The sequence below is a fragment of the Excalfactoria chinensis genome, chromosome Z (genome assembly GCF_039878825.1).
Source record: "Excalfactoria chinensis isolate bCotChi1 chromosome Z, bCotChi1.hap2, whole genome shotgun sequence".
Classification (NCBI taxonomy): Eukaryota; Metazoa; Chordata; class Aves; order Galliformes; family Phasianidae; genus Excalfactoria; species Excalfactoria chinensis.
In genome coordinates, this window is record NC_092857.1 from 50,844,512 (window position 1) to 50,863,271 (window position 18,760).

The window sequence follows — 18,760 nt, forward strand, 5'->3', positions numbered from 1 at the left end:
CTTAATCATATGTATCAAACCGAAGGCCACTGGAAAAAGCCTTTGAACTGGCAGTAGTAGTTTGGCTTTATGTACTTGGATTAAATGTTTAGAAAGTTGGATGGTAAATGGGAGTGAGATAGCTTTATGATTAGGTACAGTTTTTGTTGTTGCTTTTTGAAAAAGTTTATATTTAGTATTTTCTCTTATTTTTTAGGTCTGAGGGTAGCCCAGGATGGCCGCAGCTTCTTATGATCAGTTGTTAAAGCAAGTTGAGGCATTAAAGATGGAGAACTCCAACCTTCGACAAGAGCTAGAGGACAACTCAAATCACCTAACCAAACTGGAAACTGAGGCATCTAACATGAAGGTATTACAAATTCTGTATTTGTCATTCATTGTTGTGTTCTGTAGTTGATTGTCTTTCAATGAACTGATCATTGTACGAATTCTTTATGCTTCTAGAATCCTACAAAAATTATTTTATAGGCTGTGTTAACAGAAAACTGTATTAATCAGGTTTAATTGGTGAAGTGCACTGTTTATTTTTTGTCCTTTGGAAATTAAAATATTTCAAAACCATTTTTAGAAACACCTTCCAGTTTTCCTAGCTTTTTTCTGGTTTGTCATGGTAAGCACTACCAGTTTAGCACTGCTGCTTCCTAGCATGAATTCATGGGAGTGGAGGTTTTCATTATTTTAAGATAAGTTTAATGTTTATCGTTTCATTACTACAGTGCTTACACTCAAAAAAGAAAATTTTGTTTTAAAGTAAGACCACAAGTCTCCAGCCTCTCCCAAGGCATAAATTTAGACTTGATAATTTCACCCTGATCTGCCCATCTAATATTTAAGGACTGTGTGTAGGCTTTCAAAGCCACCTATCCAAGAGGTAACACTAGACTCAAATAGAATTAATATGGATTTTAATCTGTTGGAAGATATGTAAGTAACTGCATCTGTGTAATAATGGCACTTAACAAGGCAGAATTGCGCAAGCATTCTAGCTACTCTTCCTGAGCTGACAAATCCTACTTCTTTTTGCTAGCAGTCAGCAGAACTGATACATAAACTAATATCATTGGAATATAATCCCAGCTATTTATACTTACTGGGAGGAGATCTCCTTGAGAGCAGCCCTGCAGGGAAGGATTTGGGGTCCTGGTGGATGAGAAGCTGGACATAAACCAGGAATGCTTGCTTACAGCCTGGAAAACCAAATGTGTTCTGGGCTGCATTAAAAAGGGGGTGACCGGCAGGGAGAGGGAGGTGATTGACCCCCCCCCTACTCAGCTCTTGTGAGGCCCCACCTGGAGTACTGCATCCAGGCATGGGGCCCCCAGTACAAGAAGGACACAGAGCTCCTGGAACAGGTCAAGAGGGTGGCCATTAAGGTGATCAGAGGGCTGGAGCACGTCTCCTGTGAGGAAAGTTGTTTAGCCTGGAGAAGAGAAGGCTCAAGGGGGACGGTCTCATGGCCTTGCAGTACTTGAAGTGAGTGGATAAACAGGAGGTTGTAAGTCTGTTCACATGGGTTAATAGTGATATGACAAGGAGGAATGGTTTTAAACTGAGACGGGGGGGGGTTAGGTTAACTATCAAGAAGGATTTTTTTTACTCTGAGGGTGGTGAAACACTGGAACAGGTTACCCAAGGAGGCTGTGGATTCCCCATCCCTGGAGGCATTCAAGGCCAGGCTGGATCTGGCTCTGGGCAGCCTGGTCTGGTGGTTAACGACCCTGTCTGTGGCAGGGGGCTTGAAACTAGATGATCTTTGAGGTCCTCTTCAGCCCATCCTATGATTCTATGAATATCTGCATATGTATTGGTCACTCTGAAAGTATTGCCTCACAGAATCATGGGGTCTGGAAGGGACCTCCAGAGATCATCGAGTCCAGCCCCCCTGCCTCCTATTTATTTCCACAAAAACTACAACAGATACACAGAGCACAGTAATGCTTTTTGATAGAGCAAATTCCCAGATACAAATCTCTACTTTTCAGAACAATCACCACCATTAGCTATGCTTTTTTCCCAGCAATGAACAAGAGCCTGCATGCCACACATCTGCACTGGCAGATGTGACCCACTGTTGCTGTCAACACTGCTGAACGCACCATCCACTGTTTGGTCTCCATAAATGTTCAGCAAGCATCAATAATGTCAGTGGGTGCCATTTTTTCCATGGGGAGGAATTCAGTGACATACCTTTGCTTCATGTACACTGCCTTGTCAGACACCGTTCTGTCAGACTGCCTCTCTGCTGCCATCTGTCACGTGGCAGCAGTGTGTAACTGAACATTTTTTGGGATGGTTCAACCTCTACTGATGTTCCACCAACAGACTGATAAAACAGCAGGCATTACTTAGAGAGCAGCTCTCATACTACTACATAGTGTAGGCTTTTTGTGAATACTGAACAATATTTCTATGTCCATCATTTCCTATATTCATATCATAAACTTCTTGTTACTTTGTAGCTGGTCTTTATTTTATTAAAAGTAATCTGATTAATATCGCAAAAAGAAAATGAACTTCATCTTACATGTAGATTGACCAATGTATTCACGTATTTGGTTTGAATCACTATAATTTGGTATAATATTATTTAAAATAAATACTTCTTTTTCTTTTATCAGTTATATATAATGCTTGCATTGGCATGTAAAATCCAAATGTCTCTGCAACCTAAGCTGAAACGATATAATGATCCTTCATGCATAAATTACTTGAAACTGTGTTTGGAGTTAACAACTGAGGAAAAGTTTTTTGTGTGTTTAATTGTGTATCTGAAAGCTATATCTGTTAGATTGTGACTGTTAAGGTAATATTATAGCAAATCAGTTTTTTTCTCTGCCTGTCAGTGCAGTCTGAAATAAGGGACTGAAGAAAAAGAGTTTTAAAAAGGGAAAATCTTTTTTTTTTTTTTTTCCCTTTTGTGTCAATAATTAAATTCTCAGAGACCCAAAGAAAGAGACTATCTGTATTAGCTAGTTTCTAGGTCATTAGTTTGGGATGTGGAACAGCTTTATGCCTTTACTACAAATGCAGCAGACCAGCAAACTGAATGTGGTTATATTGCACTCTACAAAAATTTGTATTCCAGGTAGATAATTCATCTTTTTTCTCCTTGAATGCCATCCTGAGTATAAGCAATTTATCCTTATACTCACTTCAGCTCAAGTATTATTCTTGAATTGTTTCTTTAAATTTAAATTTCTTTAAATTTCAGCGGGCAATGGAGATTGTTTAGACTGATCTGATTCTTTTTTTCCATGCTCTGTTAGAAAATGCTGGTCAGTTCTGTTCTGTTCGTCATGGGTGCTTGCTCTTGGAAGCGGTTTCTTCCTCTTGTTTATTTTAGTTGTATTTGAAAAGAGTACAAACCTTGCCTTAACTTTTGTTGAAATTGAAGAGTGTTATGGAAATCATCTTGGGCACAGGAGCCTGTAGATGAAAAAGTTTGAGAGTAATTGCAGGATTCTGTTCAGTCAGGTGATAATTTTAGTTCTCTGAAAAAGAACTGGTTTTCTTTGTTCTGCTGAAAGAAACTGATTTCTTTGTGGTTTGTATGGTTCCAGCGCTGTGATTAGGAATAATTAAAAGAAAAGTAAGTAGAAGTAACGGAGAAATGTAGATTAAAAATCCCTTGGCTACCATGTAATTAGTTATAACTCCAGATAATTCGAAACACAAATCCATTGGGATAACACATAGGTACTGCAGACCCCTTGCAGCCTCTCCTGCCAAGTGCAGTTCCAGATAATAGAGGAAGAAGGGCAGTGGTAATAAGGTAGACTGGGTGTGCTTCAGGGATGTTATGTACAGCAATGTTGTTATTCTTACACCATTTCATCTTGATTTGGTAGGATTATCTCATGGTGACTATTTGGACACTTAATAGCTTTGCTTCTATCAGCTATTCTGCCTTATATACTTTAATCAGTCGTGGAAGGCAATAATTAAGAAGGGAATTTTAAGGGCAATATTGAATAATTTTAAAGAAGTTGATTCTGTAAGTAGTAGTGTTAAAATATTGTGCAAGAGTGCCTCATTTTTATAATCTCCTTTTTCAGAAATGCAGATAATCATACTGGAATTAAAAGCTTAACGTGAGCTCAACTTGCAGATGCATTTATTGTGAACTACTACTGACCTACATAGGAACAATGTTTGAATGCTTCATTTTTAAAGCTAGTTTTCATAATTAAAAAGGAAAATTGTTTTTTTGTTGATCAGAAAAGGATGTGAGGGGTAAGGAAAGATGAAGATGTTATTGAGGATGCCAAAGTTACTAATAAAACAGTGTATACTTTATTTTTTAATTTGTTGTCTTAGAGATTAGCTATTCAAACAAAAGAAATCCCTCAGAGTATTATCACTAGCTTGGGAAATTCAGTTGTTACTGTTGGCTTCCTTTCAGATAAGGACTACAGCAGTTCTGTATGATAAAACATTCTCTCTAAGTCAACAAATACTCAGTTTGGTGGCCTGTTAAGTAGCTGTTGGCCTGTAAATGCAGAAGAATAGTTGAAGTGTGTGAATGCAGTTAGTAAGCATAACCACATATAGCAGAGGCTACAGACAAATTTAGGAACAAGTGGACTAGTGAGTTTATTTTTAAAAGGGCACTCCATTGCTTCTTGCCCGTACGTGTAAAGCCTTCTGACAAAAAAAGGCCTCCATTTTTCAAGACACACAGTGACGACTGTCCTGTCTGATTTATATGAAGAACAAGTATTTTGCAGTTGTCAGCATATAGTTTTTTGTGTAATACCTAATTCGTGTCAGTATTGTTCCTTATATGAAATCTGTGTGTAAGTAGTTACATTCAGTTTAATTTTAGGTATTTAAAACAAGCAAAAGTAAAGCTTACATCACTCTTGATTACCACATTCTCTCCCTCTGCTTGGATTTTACAGTAAAATGAATATTGCGTGTTGCCTTGTTTAAGAAGACCAGCTTCAGCATTTCCACAGCTGTGTGGGCATTATCTTCTCCCCTTCATCTTTACATAATACAACTAAAATTATATTCTGCATACTGTTTTCTAGCTCATTGAATATCCTTATTATTGTATCCATGTGTGTCAGCACAAAATAGGTAGAATATAATTCAAGGTGGCATGGATATTGTGATTTTATTTTTTATTTTTTGGAGAAGTGTTTTAATTAAATGAATATACACTGTGAAGAAACAAAGCAGTGGTTAAACATAAAACAGAAAATCATGAGCTGCTTGTTCATGGTTTGTCATTTGTCTACAGATTTTTATTTATTTATTTATATTTTTTGTTAACGAATAAAGATTTTACTTATAATAATTTTCTGTGGATTTTTCTTCTTGTTTTTGTTTGTTTACAGAATTCATATTTAAAAGATAAGTGCTAAAAAGCTGTGATGTCCAGTGTGGGACCAAAGAATGTTTTATTTTTTTCATGGTTAGTATTTGTGTGGAGTTATTTTTCTGCAAATTAGCTGGCACAGTGCTAAATACTGTGATGCTTCGTTTTATTGGAGTAGACTTTGACTGAACAGACAAAGAAAAGATATTTGAGCATTTTGATTTTGAATATGTTTGTACATTGCTGAGGTAATTAGATGTGGCTGCGAAAGAAATTTAAGCCAATAAAATATAATACCCCGGGTTTATTGTAAGGTCTCATGAATACTTTGTATGATAAAGTAATATAACATAAATTAGCTGAATTAATAGTAAAAGTTGTACTGGACTGGATAGTGCGATGTGCCTTTCATCTTTATGTCATGCTGGATTTTCAAGGATATGGGAAAGCTTATTTCTTAACAGAACAGAGTGTGATTTTATAATAAAATATAATTAATTTTTGTTTTATTTTCTCTGTGAGTTAAACTTGCTATTGTATCTTTTTATGACTATTTAAAAGAATAAACATATAGATCTTTAGCAGAAACAGGAGACTAACTATCAAGATGGCAACTTATGAGAAGTTACAGTAGCTTGATTGTTTCATGACGAAGAAGGAATCTTAAAAATGTACTGCTTCCAACTTGGAGCTTATTAGTGTAAGGTTGTTTATAAAAAAGGATGATTGATGTTCAGAGTGTTTCAGTAGCAAAATTAGCAGCCCACGTAAGCAGGATTTAGGGATCTGTATGTCTTAATAGTTTAAATAACAACAAATGCTGATCTTTTATAATCTAGTATACCAGTTACTGAACCATGTATGTGTATTTTTTAAAGTTTATACTTGCAGAGACATAAGATTGCAGATATTGCTGTCTCCCTTTTAGTCCTCTTGCGCGCATTATAAGGTTTGCTTTAAAATGGGTGCTGGGAGGGAGTCTTCAGGGATGCATGACTGCTTTTATCAAACATGTGTTTGATTAAGTAAGCAGGTGATCGCATTCTCTTTTAACTTGTCCCTCATCCTATGGTCAGACAGTCTCTTGCTTAGCCATCATTTTTTGCTACTTAACCTAGAAAATCTGCTTTATTCTACACAGTTGTCTCTCATCCTCAGCATTATTGATCCTTGTTGTAAAGCACAGAAAATACCAAGAGAGTTTCTTATATCTGCCAAAGCAATCTATTTCAGTGTATTATAATAAATTATGTGCTTGCAAATTATAAATTGAAGTTTGTTGTATTTGAAGCCTGACAGAACCCCTGAAAAACACAGCCAGCAAATTTTGCCATGTGATATTTTTACGTGTGTGTGTATTTGTTTGCATGTATGTAGAAATGGGTGGCATGGTGCCTGTCTTTCATCTTCTTTCTGTCATGCTGGATTTGTGAGAGTATGTATGGATACAGTGTGCATCTATTTGTATGTAAGCTTCTTCAGGTGTATGACAGATACATACATACAGGATACCCATGTTTGTAATCCCATCTTCTGTTGTCTATTAACAGTTTTTCCTCTAAAGTTCCCGAGGTTGTGTATTTTGCTGGGAATACATATTGTACCAAATAAACAAGGTTTTCCCATCATTTTCCAAAGAGGAGAGTGTTTGTAGCTTCATCTGGCCCTTTCTATTTTTTCTTGTGTTTTTGGAGAAAAGATTTAGAATATTTCATTAGAACAAATATTAGAATATTTCTGCAAGTCATGCAGAGATTGAAAAAAATATGTTGAAGAATGATGAGGAGGTACAGAAGCAAAGTAGTCAGCACACAGGAGGGAAAAACACATGAGAAAAGATAGATGTCAGCAGGAATTCTTATAAGTGAGTAGACTGCAGGTAGTAAGCAAATTGGTATAATTGTGAAATGTTTGTATTTGAATCTTACATTTTAGTATGTTAGGTGTTTCTTTGTGCATACTGTTACTGATTTGGATATTAGTATTGTTTCCAGAGCTATCAATGGAAATCCAGTTTCCAAGTGATATGAGGTAATCTGATACATTCACAAAGAGGTGAGGTCATATGAGGGCTGCTCTGCAGGTTACGTCTCCTGTATCATTACTGCTAGCCTATGATGTCAGGGGTGGATGGATGTTGGTGGCAGGGCAGTAGGAGTGTGTATGTTGTAGTTTCTATGGAAATAAACAGGAGGCATTACTTTTGGAGTTACTACTTTTGGAGTTACCTAAACATAATGTGGTGAGGTTGTAGTTGCTGAATAAACTATAAACAATGTAGTAATGTCTGTGCAGTAATTGTATGTATGAAGCTTAGCAATAGTTTGCTGTTACATGAAGAACATCTCAGGGATCTTGTGTTAAAACTGTTAGTAACTTCAGCACGAGGTTATAAAGCAGAAGTAATGAAAGGGCAGAAAAAAGTGGATATTCACCCAAATATTCTGAAGCAATTTGAGTATAATAATTCTGAACTGTCAACTGTAAGATTGTTCCTCTTCCACCACCTGTTCTTCAGTATTTAAGATTGAGGTATGAACCCTTCGGCTTCAAGAAAGGGTGGGTTACAACCTAAGTAATAGGATAAATAATTTCTCAGAGCACTGATTAGATTGAGGTGCTTAAAACCGTAGTCATCCAAATGGTTTTCCATCTGACATCAGTCTTTATCAGTTTGTCAGCCAGTCATTTCTTGGTTATTCATAAAGTTCCTTTATTGTAGGTTCTCTTCTTGCAGCAATTCATCAAGTATATCTTCCCAGTCAAATTTGCTTTCCTATATTATCTCCACTATGTCATCTTCATTGCTTGAGAGTTCAGTAGCTATAGCCCCTGGGATTGTTCCCCAGCATGTTCGTGTGCTTCTGTCTTCCTTTCTTTGTTACCCATTAAAGATAAGTATAATGACGCACTTTCAAACCATATAATTCAAAATGAAGATAGTTATCTTTTTCTTATTTTTGCTGTGATGTTGCTTACCAAATTTTTGAGTATATAACCTTCCCTCAAGATCCCTTACTTATTTAGTTCTTCTTGTTACAACAAGCACTTGTGCTTGTCGATGATCAAGATTTATATTATTTGTATAAAATAGCTGTCAGGCAGCATGGCAGATTTGATCTCACTTTTTAAGAAAACATTCTCAGAAAAAGTGCTGATGTACAAGTGCTGATGCAGGACTGATGTTTGTAAGGACCATGTTGTTAGAAAACTAAAGAGTAGACTACTTTTGGGCAAAGGGTTAACATTGCTATGTCAAAACATGGCTTACAGACCTAAATTCTATGAAGGTTTCATAGAGTTGATGGTATTAATGAGTTTGCTTGGATTTATAAAATGAGTTTAGTACTGATGTCCCTTCATCAGAGAAGAACCTAAACTGATTTGGAAAGGTCTTTGGCTGGCAGCTGGGTTAAAGATGGAAAATAATGAGTAGAATAAATTCTCTTTTTTTTTAAAGGTAAGCCATTAGTGACCTAGTGATATGTCTGCTGTGACCTGTTCTGTTCATCTTAATTTGTAACTTATTTGGGGAAAAACAATAGGGGGTGGGGGATGGGGATGGGGTGAGATGTTAAAGTTTCAGTTTGGTAAAAATGGAAAGAAGAGCTTCAGAAGTGGTATGGAGTAAAGAAATATGTGAGAGATAAAATTCAGCTCATTTGAATGCTGAAAGAATTGTCTGGGAGTTAGTACCACCAGAGATGAATTTTCAAGATATTAACAGCTAGAAGCTGTGAAGAGGGATAAACAACTTAAATGAAGAATTTTAATATATATATATATATTTAATGTATTTCTGAGTTCCTACTGAGATAGGATGATGGCATAGATTGGCATTTGGTCTGATTTGGCATGAAGGGACACTGTTTGCATTTTTGCTTCTGGTTTGTTTGTTTGTTTGTTTTTTCCCTAACAGTGTCGTGCTCTCTTAAGACTGGTTGGAGCAGAGCCTCAGGAGGAGGAGGAGGAAATTTGCCTCCCTTATAGAACTCCCTATAGAACTCCTGAACATTATGAGAGAAGAGGGCCTTCGATGGCTCTGGATGGAATGCAGGGTTGGAGAGGGAAAAATTAAGGACGTGACAACAGCTTTGGAGTCATGATTCAAGAAGAGAGCCTAAGGGACTGATGTGGAGAGTAGGTGACAAAGAGGTCTGCCAGGCCAGTGATGGGAGAGTCTTTTCTCTGAGCAGGTAGCAATGTCTAGCATGTGCTCCAGTTCACATCTGCCCTGCCGGAATACCATAGGAAGTGGGAGAGTTGTACTGGGACTCAAGAATGACTGATATGCCTTTTCAAGTCCCTTTTTTTTTTTTTTTTTTTTTTTTTTTCCATTTAGGTGGATAATAATTTTGATTATAAGATTTGCTTAATATCTTGATTTATAGTGTAGCTTCAGGTATTTGTTTAAAAAAATTTCAGTCCTATTTGGGAGCTTCAGTAGAAAGTGTTAATTGGAAGGTCTAGTCAGGTCACTGCAAAGCTCTGAACATCTTGATAATAGCACAATCCCTAGTGCATTATTTCATGGAGAAAGTTTATGCTTGCTGCTTGTGTTTGTGTGTGTGAAAATTTGTACTTTTAACATGTTAGTTGAGACAAAAATGGATGATAATTTAACTTTCTAAGTTCTGTATGAGATAACACTAGGATAGACTTGTCATAATAAAAAGTGGTAGGTGTGGAGACTTCCTCTTTTCTTCCCTAGTATGGTCCAATAGCTTTGTTAAAATTTACAAAGGAGTTACAAGTCATGATCATATTGTGAGGTGGATAATTATACTTCTGTGAGATTCTTGAAATATTGCAGTTTCTTAGAATATTTTTTGATTCTAGGATTTTGATTTTTTTCTGTCATCCTGATTCTGCCTGTATGTGTGTCTTAGAGCTTTTTGGAGAAGTATCCTTTTTTACCTCAGATACAAATGAGACAAAAATAAATAACAAAAAGAGAAGAAAAACCTTATTTTTCACTTGCTACTAACAGCAGTTAAACATAAATTTTCCCTCCTTAATTAGCCTGTGTGTCACCAGATAATGAGAATCTTCTAGCATGCTCTTCATTTATTCATTGCCATGCAAATAGTGTTCCTCAGAAAGTGGTGCCTACATTGAATCTGTCTTCGTCTTGGCATTGTTTCCATGTATCTTCCAGCCAACTCTTAATAAATCAACTTCATGTTGCCAGTGATTTTTTTCAGCATTTTGGCTGATGTAGCCAAAGTTAAAGCTTTTTGTACATTGTAATTTTGGCTCTTAGGAGTTGTTTGTGTGGTACCGTGTCCTCTGTTGACTTAACGGAACGATTCTTCTCCTAACTTCCATTTTTTAAAGTTTGGTTTGACACATGTTCCATTTAGCACACACAAGGCTTTGTCTGGATTTCTGTGATAGTTCACTGAATTTTCTTGTGGCTCAGCAGAAACAAATTACTGTAGACAATAAAGGAAAATATAGAAGAAAGTGAAAGTTTTGCAGAATAGCTCAAGTAGCAAACAAGAGCAGCTTGTGTTGTACATTTCTTGATTTTGAAAAGGACTCGTTAGGAGGCAATTAATGAATCAAAAGCATAGACTGAAGGAATTTCTGTTAAATTCTCATTTGTATTATTTTTCAGAGGTGGGAATGGTGCAAAGAATCTGACCCTCCCATCTTCTCTTTGCTTGTAACAGATTTTGATAGTGAAACAAACTATAAAAGCATAGTAACTTATAAAATAGAGTTTGTTTTTAATTTTATAATGTAATTATAAAAATACAGTTCTGTGCAAAATACTGCACAGAAGATGTGAGACTTACTTGAGTTTGTGCTCTTAGAAACAAAGGAAATACCATGTTTAGGGCAGATGATGCTGCTCATATTTTGTCAGCTGGCCTGTACATGCTATGGTACCGTTTTACATACTCAGAGAAAAAAAAAAAAAAAAGGAAAAAAAAAAAAAAGAAAAAAAAAAAAGGATAAGAAAAAGACTGCCAAAGTTAGCGTGCTTCATTCTGACACTAAGAATGAAAATACACTGTTCTATCAAATTAAGTGTTTTTGAACTCAACTCACCTCTGCAAATGAATTCTTTAAACACAGATTTTCATGTATGTTAGAGATATTCAGAGTCAGGAATTTCTCTTGAAAGATACTTTTTGACAGAAATGCATTCTGCGGGAAAAAAATACTTTTTTATCAAAAATGTTTTAATAAAAAATAGATATTTAACTTACTGTATTAAAAAGAAAGTCCATTTATGTCCTCCTCTGTCAACTGAATTTTCTAGCTGACAGACCGCATCTCCTTGATAAACTGTGGTCCCTCTGAGTGGGTATCATGCATCATTGGAAACATCGCAGTCAGGCACAGTAGGCAGTGAGTTGAGGATAGGAAGTAACTGAATGCAAATTCGGAGATAGAACTCTCACTTGGCACTGTGGCATCCTAAACAGAGCTCAAAACTCTATTATATTTGGCAAAAGTATTTTAATTCAAGAATAATGAGTATTTTGCATTCAGTGTGACTGAATTATGTTTTGTATTCTAAAATAATATGGAATTTTAAAACTCACTGCAAGTTACCAGTCTCTGTAGAAATGCAGTTGTGCATATATGTACATTTCACCTTATACATATTTAATAAGAGTGAAATTGGGAAATAGAATAGTAGCGTGGGATCTGGCTGTTTAATAGTCATGTCCTCTTCCAGATGGTTGACTGTGTGAGTATTTACACATACTCAGAGGTATGTATATACTTCTACTGCTAGTAAGAACCATATTTTTTTAAGCTTTGTATTTACCCAATTCTGCACAACAGGCATCATAAAAAGGAATAGAAAGTTATGACACTTGTTTGGTTCTTTGAACAGTAACCCAAGTTTCCACTTCCTGCCTCAAGTCTTCATTATTAAAAATGTAAATCTAATAACATGTTGATTTATAGTAAATATATTGTTTATAATTTGTATTAAATAAAAATACTAAAGCATACTTGCTTTATGTAACTGTTGGAACGGTCTTACTGTGTACATGGTGATAGTACATTTGTCTAGTATGAAAACGTAGTGAGCCGTGAACAGTCTCACTTAGAAAGACTGTTGTGATGAGTTTTTAGGTGCAGGTCAACGAAGTACTAGTTCCTGTATTTTTGCCTCCTATAATCCTACATTGATGTTGATAATGCCTCCTTTGAGGCTGAATTTCTAAGGGTTTCTATTTCATATTTTGGTTATTGTAACTTCAAGTGCTTTGTTGAAGAAGTATAAAGCCCTTATTCAGCAGCAGCATTTTTTGCCTGAATAAATATCTGTGGAATAGGTGCTAAATTCTGAGGTTCTGTACCTCATGCTGTATTAATTTATACCTTATTTTCTTTTCATCATATTGTTTTCCATTTTATTTCAGTATTTCCCTTTCAAACCTGTAAGTGATTGAACTTAACAAGGATTTCAAGGGATGATGTTGTTCATGCTTAGCGTAGGAAATATATATATTCCTTTTTTTGTTGAAGGTTTTCCTAATCTGAGCTTTTCTGTTCCTTCTTAAATTAATTGCCTTATCCTAAGGTTGGGTTATCCTCGTGCAGTTTTTTTTTGTATCCCATGCATCCATGGTTTTCATAGGAGTGAAGAATCAGGAGTGACAACAGCCTTGAAGCACCTAAAGGGAATGGCCACATCAAAATTATGTCACAGGGAAGAAAAATACTGTACCAACTGTGCATTTGATATGCAAGGAATAGTGAAATATATGGAAACATCCTCTAAAAATAACAGTAAATTTGAAAATATTACCATTTATTGATCATTTGATAAACTCTAATGTCAGAGAAAGAAACTCCCTTAAACTTAGTAGATTTTCGTGAATGGAATCAAATAACAATTCAGTGTAATCTTTTTCAGTGACTGCGCATGTAATGCAGTTAGACATTTGCAAATAAGTCTTATGTTCATATATACCAAAAATGCATTGAAATAACTGAAAATGTTATGAGAGTGACTTAGTATCTTATGAAATTCAAACCTTTAAAATACAGGTTTATCCAGGCAGTGAAGAACTTGCAATGGTACTGTATTGAGTTATATCTGTTGTTCTTAGTTTGTTGTTATATTTTTGATTAAGCATAGCATTTGCAATTCTTCCAGAATTCAAGTTGGTTGGAAAACTGAAAAAAAGTTTTTTTCTAGAATTTCAGTGAAATTGAGCTGGTGATGTTTTATAGTTACTGACTTACCTCAGATAGTGTTCTGTCGGAGCGCAGAATAAGATAACTTTAGTTGGTCTGACAGCAGACTTGCACTAAAATCTTGATAGACTTCAGTGTGTAGTTATAGCAACTGACAGCTCTTGGGCATGGAGGCATCATGTAAATAATTTTCTTTTAGAAAGTGACATTATTTGAAATGAAAATGAACAACATCATTTCACATAACGAATGCTTTATTCTTTCTAAAAGGTTAAAAAATGAGCTTGTTTCACCTCAGTCAGCAGTACTGTCATCATTGTGGTCATTTAGACTTGGTTATAGGGTCAAGCAACCAGAGCAATTGCCTGACACTTCAGCCAATTAGAAGGGCTCCCATCAGGCTTGATTAAGAAACAGTGTAAATCTCCAGATTGTTCAGGATTAAAAGATCTTTTCATTATGCTCACTCAGACAATAAAGTCAGCTATTCAGGATCATGTTAGACCTTGAGTATCTATAAATTAGTGGAAAACAGTATTCTGATTTCTCCCATACTGTTATGACTTCGAGCGCTTTTGTTGAATTTGGGTGATGACTTGGCTTTCAGTACGTTATCTCTTTTTCTGCCCTTTGATAACAATAATTTAAACAGTGTGCAATACTGCATTGAACACTAAAAGTCACTTTCAGTTTGAAGTCCAAATGTATGGTAAGTTTTCAGTATAGAATATTAAAAACATAATTACTGTCAGAAATACTCTCATTTAAAAACACCAATTATGTGATTTAAAATAGTAAAATCTAGTAATTCACTGTACTCTATCCGTGTTCTGTATGGTGCTGAGACAGATGTTCAGTTACTGTCTGAAACTGTAAATACTGTCCATGTTTTTGCAGTTAAGCTTGTTTTAGTCCTCAGTGTTAGAATATAGTGGCAGCCGTGGTAAATGTAACCTAGACTCATGCTTATTTTTGGAAGATCTAATAAATTCCAAAACATCTTTGCTTAGTCTTCCAGCTGATATTGATCTGTGAATGTCTCTGGCCTCCTCTTCCCAGTGTTTTCCTACACACAGGTCACGCTGAAAGTAATGCCTTCTTTTTATTTCCATGGAAACTACAACAGATACAAAGTGTGCAGTAATACTGCTTCATTTGCTACAACACATTGTTTTTCAGTGTAGTCACCAATCTTGGCTGTGTATTTTCACCAACAATGAACAGAAGTACGTCACTTAATGATGTGACAGCTGTGCATTGCTATCTAGAATGTGACTTATCTTTCCTGTCTCTGTCTCCACTGCTTGAAACACAAAAGCCACCTCACTGTGCTCTCAGTGTTTGGTCTCTATAAACATTCACCAAGCGTCAAAGAATGTCAGTGGGTGCCATTTCTTCCTCATGAGAGATTTCAGCATCTTTGCTTGAAACGCACTTCCATGTCAGGCACCATTTTGTCAGAGTGTCCCTCAGCTGCCATCTGTCACATGGCAATACCACGGAATGGAATTCTGGCTGGAAGATTCAACCTCTGCTCCCATACCACCACCATCTGCTTCTGACATTGTGGACCAATATAATAAAATACGAGGCATTACCCTTGGAACAGTTCTTGTATTTAAGTTTTGTCATGATTTTCAATCATGTCATGGCTGTGTAATTTTTGCTATTGGTATTCCACATCATAACATCATGTGGAGCGCAGAGAAGAACTACACGTCCCAGAGAACCTCACGGTCAGAGAGGGAAATACATCATGGAAGTGATGCTGGCTCTCTCACTGCATGGCAGCAGGTGTGGGTGTGCTTACAAGCTGTGGCACCTTCAGTGTCAAAGTAGGGTTCTCGGTCTTTGGAAGCCTCTCTCTCTCTCAAGATACGGAAGCAAGTGTTGTGTACAGAGACCAGAGCTATCTGATTGGACTGGATTGTTGTAAATGCTCCTCTTTGTGCCCAAGAGAGGTGTATGTAGCCAGAACAGTTTTGTACAGATATCTTTTAAAATATTTCCAAATACAAATATTGATACAGTTCTCCAAAATTAAATACCCTGCTAAATTTTAATTCATTGGAATTTGAAATCTGGCATTATTAGCATTGCTTCTCTACGTTTCCTTTCTTTATTAGTAGTTTAATTTTCAGACTTTAAGCAGTTTTGCTTGCTTTGCTACCTACCTGGGTGCTTCAACTGTTAATGTGCATCTCAGTAACTGTTGACCCACCTGATCTTTTTTATTTAATTAGCTATGAATTAATTGTAAACTCAAGACTATATGAATAGAGCAGCGAATCCTCCTCCCCCACCCTCAGAACATTTTGTTTCTTCATAGTCTCTGGACTGTGAAGATAGAAACCTTTTTAAATAATGGTAAGTTTGAAGGAGGAACATCTCCATTCCCAGAAGTGCTCATATAATTCTCCAGCATGAATAGGTTTTATTTAAATGACTGTTGTAATAATTCAACTTTTAGTTTTTTAAAAGAACAGAATTTTTTTTTCCAATGATCTTTATAGATACACTTAGGTTTGTGTGACTGTTTTATTAAGAAGTCACTATTAATCTTAGAACGTGTTTTTACTAATGTATTCTAATGTAAACTATAAACTCTTATTTATGTATGATTAACTAAATAGAGTGCTAATTTAACTTTATTTAAAGTGTTTCAAGATATGCATAGAAAAGGTTTTGCACTATGATCTCTCTTTACAGCCATTCTCTGTTATGTCAGTTTAGATTTTAAAGTATGTTGTGACCGAGTTTGAAATTGACACAGAATCACAGATAGTCTTGTAACTGTGTTAATTATTCAGCGATGAGTACAGAAAAGAGGTGGTGAAACCCTTTACCTATTAACTGGAAAAAAAATGCATGAGATGTTAGAAAAAAATTAAGTGAAAGAATAATGTAAAAACTAAAAGTCACAACCTACACTAATGAATGGCAGCAGGAAAAACTGAGTAAGGGGAACCAGCATACTGATTTTAACTGTTGCCAGTGCCAGATGTGCAAGCAGAGCAGTCTTTGGCCACCCAAGGCCATGCAGTGACATGATCTGGAAATAGAGGACAAAGTGGTCTTAATTCCTCATTGCTCTTCATATTGGCTTCTGAAGCAAGAATGCTTACTGCATAGGAAAGCTTTGTGAACATAGGACCTCTGAAATAGCAGAACCATGCAGAAGTTGTTCTAAGAAGGTTCTAAGACTTCTAAGAAGCGAGTGGGAGAAGGGGTTGGATGTTTGTGTTTTTGTTGTTGGTTGTTTTTTTGGTGTTTTGTTTTTTGTTTGGTTTTTTTTTTGGCCCTGCAGAAGGTGCTGTTCTCAGAGAAAAGAGGCTCATTAGTTATTTCTGAATTTATCATAGTTGACAAGTCTGTCAGAAGTCTGAAAAACTCCTAAGACTATTTCACAGATCCACGCTGCCCTTTTAGGCTTTTAAGCTAAGTTTGCTGTGTGCAGATGTTATCCATCCTTGTGTCAGATCATGTAGGATCCGATCGTGTTGAAAAACACTATTTTACTTGTTTGTCTGACTTTTCTGTTATGTATAGAGATGACTGGACCTCATGGCTGATAAAGGCTCTCTTAAAAGACAAACAGAGTGGAGGTCATTTTCAAGGGCAATAATTTTATCACACTAGATGTAATCTTGAAGGGTTTGTTGAAATTAACAGGTAGCACACTGTAGGTAGATTACACTGAGGGCTCAGTGTGCATACTGTGTACATGTCAGGAGATTTTATTTTTGGACTAGTTGCACCTTGATCCCATGGAGTGGATGTCTACTAACAGTCTTGAGCAAACTGCTGGCATCTTTTGGTCTGAAAGAAAATTAGTTCATACTGAGACCATTCTGTGTTGTCAAGCAAAGTGCAGTGAGTGGGGGCAGCTGGGAGGCTGGCTTCAAACTGTCCTGAAAAAAAAAACAAACCTGATACAAACATGCACCTTGACTTTGCAAGCTGGGCAGATGTCTGCATTAGGAAATTTGTCCTCAGTTCACCTCCAGAATTACTTCTAAAAAGTCAGAGAAGACATAGTTCATGCATATATGTACTTCAGTATTCCTACAGTACTGGTGCATAATTAGGCAGTGGTTGTTCACAAGATTGTCCTTGTAACATTTGCTTTCTGTGCTAGTATTTGGAGATTATATTCGCAGAACAACTTAGAGCATGTGACTCAAAATCCTTTTATTTCCCTTTTTTTTTTTTTTTTAATGAAGAACAACAGTTTGAGTATGGAAGAGCACAGCATTATGCCTGTTTAGAATATAGTCTCTTGACTTCTTGTAGTCGCTCTTTTTGTTGCTTTTGAAGAGAGTAAAAAGCCCTTAAAAGATTGCACCTTAAAAGTTGCAGGAATTGTTAATATTGGTGATAAGGTACGCTGCATTCAGAAAAGAGCAAAACAGGGTTATGGAGATACTTAAATGTACTTGAAATACATTAGTTCTCAGGTATGAGCAGAAGGAATCCAACTCTAGTTTTAGAATCTTGTGTGTGAAAAGTAAAGCAGTACCTTTAATTAATTCATAATTTTTATTTTCTGACTTTTGCTGCTTCTGAAAATATTTTCTAAGTCAGAATAGACGGTAAAGAAAAGTAATTTCAGTAAGGGCTTTTTGCTATATCAGCAGTCTTTTCAATTTATTTTTGCTATCATTGTATCCATCAGTGTGATGTGGAGCAGTCATTCACTAGCTTGCATTTAATTTTCTACCTGAATTTAGGCCACTGAGCATTAGGGACCCAGGGGCTTACAGAACCCCTTTAGTGCAGTAATCATTTACTTGGAAGCTTTCTGTGCATTAGAAATATGTTCTTTCCGCTGTATAATTCTATCCTATGTAGTTTCAATAACATACAAGGGTGTTTCTGTCTTCAGAGTTTCAGCTGCATAAACGTGTCCCAAAGAATAAGCCAGATGAAACAATACCATGAGAGAAACGTAATTCCTTTCCACTTAGATCTGGTGATGATAGTTCTGGTGGTGTTAGTAGTAATAATAACTGTAACAGTGATGACTGTCCCCACTGGTTTATGCTGCTGTTAACTTCTACTGATATCAAAAGGTTTAAAAAATGAGGTATTCGAAATACTGAGGTAACTTATTGTTAGGTGACTTATTTTTATTTTTACAGGGCTAACTTTTGGTACGCAGGTGAAGAAATTTGACTGATTTCTCAGTTTCCTACTTCTTCATCAATAAATTAGAGATAAATGGTATTCACTTTGAGAAGGACTTTTAAATAAGCTGAAAGGTAC

At 36.1% G+C, this 18,760-nt stretch overlaps 1 protein-coding gene across 3 annotated transcripts in view; it reads left to right on the plus strand.

Moving 5' to 3' along the window:
- Positions 1-18,760, plus strand: part of APC (APC regulator of WNT signaling pathway) — a 96,220-nt gene that overhangs the window by 31,909 nt on the left and 45,551 nt on the right. For all 3 annotated transcript variants that reach the window (XM_072360559.1, XM_072360558.1, XM_072360560.1), the window contains exon 2: positions 197-349. In XM_072360559.1, coding sequence (XP_072216660.1) covers positions 215-349 — 135 coding nt within the window. In that variant the 5' untranslated portion in view covers positions 197-214. The remainder of the gene's footprint in view (positions 1-196; positions 350-18,760) is intronic.